Source organism: Podarcis pityusensis (assembly GCF_964106645.2).
Source record: "Podarcis pityusensis genome assembly, chromosome: 6".
Taxonomy (NCBI): domain Eukaryota; kingdom Metazoa; phylum Chordata; class Lepidosauria; order Squamata; family Lacertidae; genus Podarcis; species Podarcis pityusensis.
In genome coordinates this window covers 91,095,641-91,101,037 of record NC_138030.1, presented here as the reverse complement: position 1 = coordinate 91,101,037, position 5,397 = coordinate 91,095,641, and the positions used below count along the sequence as shown (strand labels likewise).

At 54.3% G+C, this 5,397-nt stretch overlaps 1 protein-coding gene across 1 annotated transcript; it reads right to left on the bottom strand.

Moving 5' to 3' along the window:
- Positions 1-625: 625 nt before the first annotated feature.
- On the bottom strand, positions 626-4,777 carry LOC308479517 (uncharacterized protein; the record flags this gene model as incomplete). Its single annotated transcript, XM_081010227.1, has 4 exons — positions 3,861-4,777; positions 1,205-1,548; positions 807-964; positions 626-674 (listed from the first exon to the last, which is right to left on the bottom strand). Exons 1-4 carry the CDS (start codon positions 4,525-4,527, stop codon positions 626-628), a joined length of 1,218 nt encoding a protein of 405 aa, XP_080866353.1. The 5' UTR covers positions 4,528-4,777.
- Between the last annotated feature and the right edge of the window lie 620 nt (positions 4,778-5,397).

Below are 5,397 nucleotides of genomic sequence, written 5' to 3'. Positions count from 1 at the left end.
CGCAACCACACATCATTTCCAACAGAAGACAGATGAACCCCATCCATCATAAAATTCAGCGGCTTTGAACGTAATCAGAGGGTGTGGAATCACAACCCCCCCCCAAATTGACCACCAACTTGCTCACCGCAGAATTAATCCGCTTTCTAACCCGTTCAGTGGCCGCCAAACAGGGGCTACCTCGCCACTTACGGCGTTGAAGCAACTGTGACCAAATTATTTTAGTTGCCGGCACCATGGCCGCCAATTCCCGCAAATGTTCCAACATAACAGCCCGCAGGACATAACAGGAAGATGAAACCATATCATTTTCTCCGAGCTGAACCACAATCGCTGTAGGAGGGCCTTCCATGAGAACACGCCTCTGCATAAGCGGTAGAAGCTCCTTCCACAGCATCCCCCTTCTGGCGATCCAGGACACACACACGTGCTGTGGCAGGCCAAGGCCATCACCCACTCCGGACTGACGAGCTCTGCTAGCAGCCCAGTGTACAATACTGTGCCCCACAATCCAGATGCGTATAGCTGCTGGGCCTAGGGTGGAAACAAGAAACGTAAGCACATGCAATCACATAATTTCCGTACATAACCTCTGTACGCATCTGACCTCCACCGGCCCAGGTCCTTAATGCTCTCCACCGATAAACCCCAGTGAGCAGCCGTCATTGCAGCCCCTATCCGAAAGGAATGAGGAGCAAACTCGGGAGCTGCAAGGCCGCAAGCCGCAATCAACTTGCGCAGCACCTTGGTGAACTGGTGCCGGGCCAACGGATGCCCATTTTCATGAATAAACAAAGGGCCCTCACCTGGCGGTCGTAGGGCCATATATTTCTGGAGATCCTTGACTGGGCACGGGCCCCTTTTCCCAGTTGCTGGGAGCCGAATCACCGCTCCCCTTCCCAGTTGATCCGTTTTTTGAACTCCTGACATTGACTTGCACTTCTGACGGAGACAAGCTCACGTCCTGCAGCAACAAACCCCTAGAACCTCCATCCCGCTTAGGCTCAAGGACCACCTCCCCCACTCTCAGGGCCCCGAAGAAGGCTAAAGAAAAGGCTGCGGAAAACAACCGAGCCTCAAACCTGGACCAACAGATGCTCCTCAGTTTGCTGCGCATCCTAGTCAGCAGATGAAATGTGATGGGCCACCTGGAAGTTGGCCTGGAGGGACGCAGTCGCCCCCAGCCTTCAAGTGCCCTACGCACCACAAATTTCCCACATGGATCCTTGTTAAAAATTGCCTTGCTAAAGAAGGAAATTGCTGCAGAATGCAGTCTCAGCGTCCTGTTTGCCCGACGCCTCTGAAATAGGTGTGCCAGGTATTGGAGCACCTGGGTGGTAGAATGGGGGCTACCCGCTCCCCCCACCACCTGCTGCACAGTGAACTGTAAAAAATCAGTCCAAGCCTTCTTATAAGACCTCAACGTGGAGGGGGCAAGAGATGCAGCTACTCCCTGTAAAACTAAGTGCTGCCAAGGTTCCAGAGATGATCCGGGGAAAATTCCGGACGGTCTCGAGCCACTGGCGCCAGGGACCTGAACTGCTCCATCTGAAAACGGGACAGAGCATCAGCAATGTCATTAGACACGCCAGGAACAAAACGTGCAGAAAATACAATATTAAAATGCAAGCAAAGTAAAACAAAAGCCCGCAACAGGGCGGATACCCTAGTGGATCGTGAAGACTGCTTGGCTAGCACGTTCACCGCCACTACAATGGGAAAAAACTCCAGAAAAGTTAGGTCCCGAATTATGGATTCCCCACGCCAATCTAGTGGCCAGCGCTCTGCACACCACCTACCATCCCAATACAGGCCAAACCCCATAGACCCCGCGGCATCGGAATGCACCTGGAAATCAGTGTGGAGGTTCAAAGTGTCCTGCCACAAAGACACCCCGTTGAATTCCTCCAGGAATTCCAACCAGATCCAAAGATCAGCCCTCACCTGGCCTGAAAGGCGCACCCTATGCTGCGGGGATCTCAAACCTGACATGAGTCTGGCCAAACGTGAGCAGAATGGTCGCCCCGGGGCGACCACTCTGCAAGCAAAATTCAGGTGACCCAGCAACGACTGTAACTGTCGCAAGGTCACCTTCTTCAAGGGCAGCAGTTCCTCAATGACTCTTTTAAGCGCAAGTATTTTATCTGCCAGCAACCTGGATGTTTGAGCCACGGTATCCAACAAGATACCCAAATAAGTCAGACGCGTAGAAGGACCTTCAGTCTTCTCCGCGGCTATCGGCACGCCCAGCTCTTCCGCTAAGTCGGCAAAGGCCTGTAGTAAGGCAACGCAGTGCCCTGTATCATTGGCTGAGGCCAATAAAAAATCATCCAGGAAATGAGTGACACCGCTCAGACCAGTCCTTTTGCGCAAAGCCCAATCCAAAAATGAACTAAAACGCTCAAAAGCCGCACAGGCTACCGAGCAGCCCATAGGCATGGCCTTATCAATATAAAATCCTCCATCAAACTGGAAGCCCAGTAACCAGAAGTCATCGGGATGAATAGGAAGCAGCCGAAATGCGGATTCTATGTCGCATTTGGCCATTAGGGCGCCTGGCCCAAATTTCCGTACCATCTTGATCGCTTGATCAAGGGAAGCATACTTTACCGTACAAAGCTCCGGGGGAATAACATCATTTACTGATGTGCCTTTAGGGTGTGAGAGATTGTGAATTAGGCGGAATTCCCCCGGGGCTTTTTTAGGAACAATACCCAACGGTGAAATATGCAAATTGGGAAATGGGGGAACAATGAAAGGGCCAGCCATACGACGTAAAGCCAGCTCCTTCCCGATCTTCTTGCGTGCCACCTCTGGCATGTCCAAAACTGACCTCTGATTCGCAGGACTCCTAGCCACCGGCGTGGCAACCACTGGAATCCTAAAGCCCAAAGAAAAACCATCCCGCAAATAAGACGCCGACGCCCTGTCTGGATATGACTGCAATAATAACAGGAGCGGCTGTAGCCGTACCGGAGTATAGGCTAGAAAGGACAAGGTATTACTTTGCTGCTCCAGCGGCTGGAGCCGGAGGAGCGGCTTTTGGGGGCTGCTGGGGCCCCCCCCTTTCCGAAAGGACCGACGGCCCCCTGTACAAGCTGAAGCCGGATGGTTCCCAGAACACTTCTCACATGCATGTGAGTACCTGCAGAATTGTCGCAGGCAGGTACCCTTGTTAAAATCCCAGCAAAACAACTTACGACCCACCCTTGGTAGGACAGCCTTAGATTTCTGAGGTTCTGCAGCCTTCCTGTCAATACGCGGAGCCACAAAAGTGGTCCATACGTCCAAATCCTTCCGGTCCCAGCGGGCCGTGGGGATCTTAGCTGCCCTGCGCCTAAAGTTCTCATCATACGATATTGCAGCTGATTCTCCAGCCATCGTAAAGGCCGAACGGACAATAGACAAATACACCCATAGATGCAAAGATCTCCTAGGATAAGCTGCGGACACGACTCCAGCAAAAACTTGGAAGCTATCCAGCCACCTTTCAAATGTCCTATCCACCTTTGCTACCACCGCCCGTTTTTTAGAGGCGGTGGAGCCTTTGTCTTGTGGGTCCTGACCCTCTTGCGGAGGGGCAAGGCTGAATATGTCAATATAACGGCCATCCAAAATCCTGGACTGCAGCTTGGTAGTCAAGTGGGCACCGGGTATGAGGTCCCTGACAGAGTTGGTGGCGACCTTTACCTCAGGTACCAGGACCCCATCTCGACAACCCTGAACTGCCCCGTACTTTGCTCTGTGAGAGGTGGCCCTTCGCTCCCATGCCCATTTTGGAAGCCCCGTCGACTCCCCAAAGCCCCAGTAAAGCTTGAGAGAGGCCTCCTCATCGCTGCTTGAACTAGAGGATGAAGTACCTGAGGGAGAGGATGAAGTATCCCTCCGCCTTCTCTTGGCGCGCCTCCTGGAACTCTTTTTGCGGCGACGGTGCCCGCCAGAAGAGGGTCTCGGAGGTGGAAGAAGGCTATCCTCTACCGAAGACTCAGAAGCATCACCCTGCTGAGCGGTGCCCGGAATAGACTGAAAAGAGATAACCTGTGAATGACCAGAAACCGAGCGCACAGCTGCTGGGGGCGGCGCACCTGCTGCTTGCACTGCCCGGATCCGAGCAGATGCCCTCCTCCTGGGCGTTCCCCTGGCACCACCCCGACCCTTCGGCATGGCAGCCTGAGACTTGGGTAAATCAGGGGTTTGGGCCAACATATTAGGTAAGAAACCCCCAGCTGCTATAAACTCTCTCTCCTCTTCGCTAGATGACGACACCAGAGATGATGCGCCTGCGGGAGGGGCTGGCCTTGCAGAAGAAGTAGACGGAGTTGAGCAGCGGTGCAACAGGCCGTCCATTTCAGCTTCAACACGGGCCAGCGCAGCAGGGTCACCAGCCAAACCAGTGACCATGGATTGGATGCGACTCAACGACTGATTTGGCGCAGGTGAACGCAAGGCTTGGGACGGGCCTTTAATAGGTCTCTTCGCTGAGGACACAAGACCAGGCCTCTTAGACGTCTTCCTTTTCGGGGCCATACCTACTACCAATGGAAAAAACAAATAAACAATTAAAGATGGCAAACAATACCTAAAGACGCTAAACAAGCAATAACCAGCTAAATGGAAAATTGGTTCAGACACTTTCAATCAGCTGCAACCATACAAACCGCCACCAGGTGGCGCCACCAGCAAACACAGCCAACTATAGGCTGCACTCACTCCAACAGCCACTGGAGGCCAGGATAAGGTAGAGGGAGGCAGGAAAATGGCGCTCCCGCCAAAACTGCCCAAAATGGAGGTCTCTCCACCCACACTTGCCCAGAAGGCCTCCCAGGCCCCGAAACAGGCCAAAAGTAGGCTAAAACAGCCCGGAAAATTGGCAGGCGCCCTATGCGCACTCCACAAAACAAACGGCCTCCCCAGCAGCGCCTCTGCCGTTAAAATCCAGCTCCGCTGCGCTGCGCGCGCCGGAGCGCGCCCACGGACAACGCTAGTGAGGCGGGGGAAAGGAATGCAGAGGCCGCCCCCCCCACCCAAGGTAAGCCGCCCCGCAAAGCGGAACCAGCTCCCTCGGCCGATCCCGGCTGCCACGAGATATGGGGGAGGGGGAAGGCCAATCAGGCCCGCGTTTTAGCGGGCCGAAACAAGCCCGCAAAGCTCCGGGCGCAACAGCGCCGCCAGACGCTACGGGAGCGCCTAAAGCGCCCCCGCCTCCGTGCCAAGCGCGCCGGAGCGCGCTAAGGGCAGCGCCGGCTTGGGCGGGAGGGAAGGACCGCAGCGGCACTCACTTCCACGTGGGGGGGGGTTTACTAAAATCAACTTAAAACAAAGAGAAAATAAATTAAATTAAAAGAAAGGTCTTCCCCCAGCCACTGAATCCCTAAGGGCCCCTGGGGCTAGCCAACA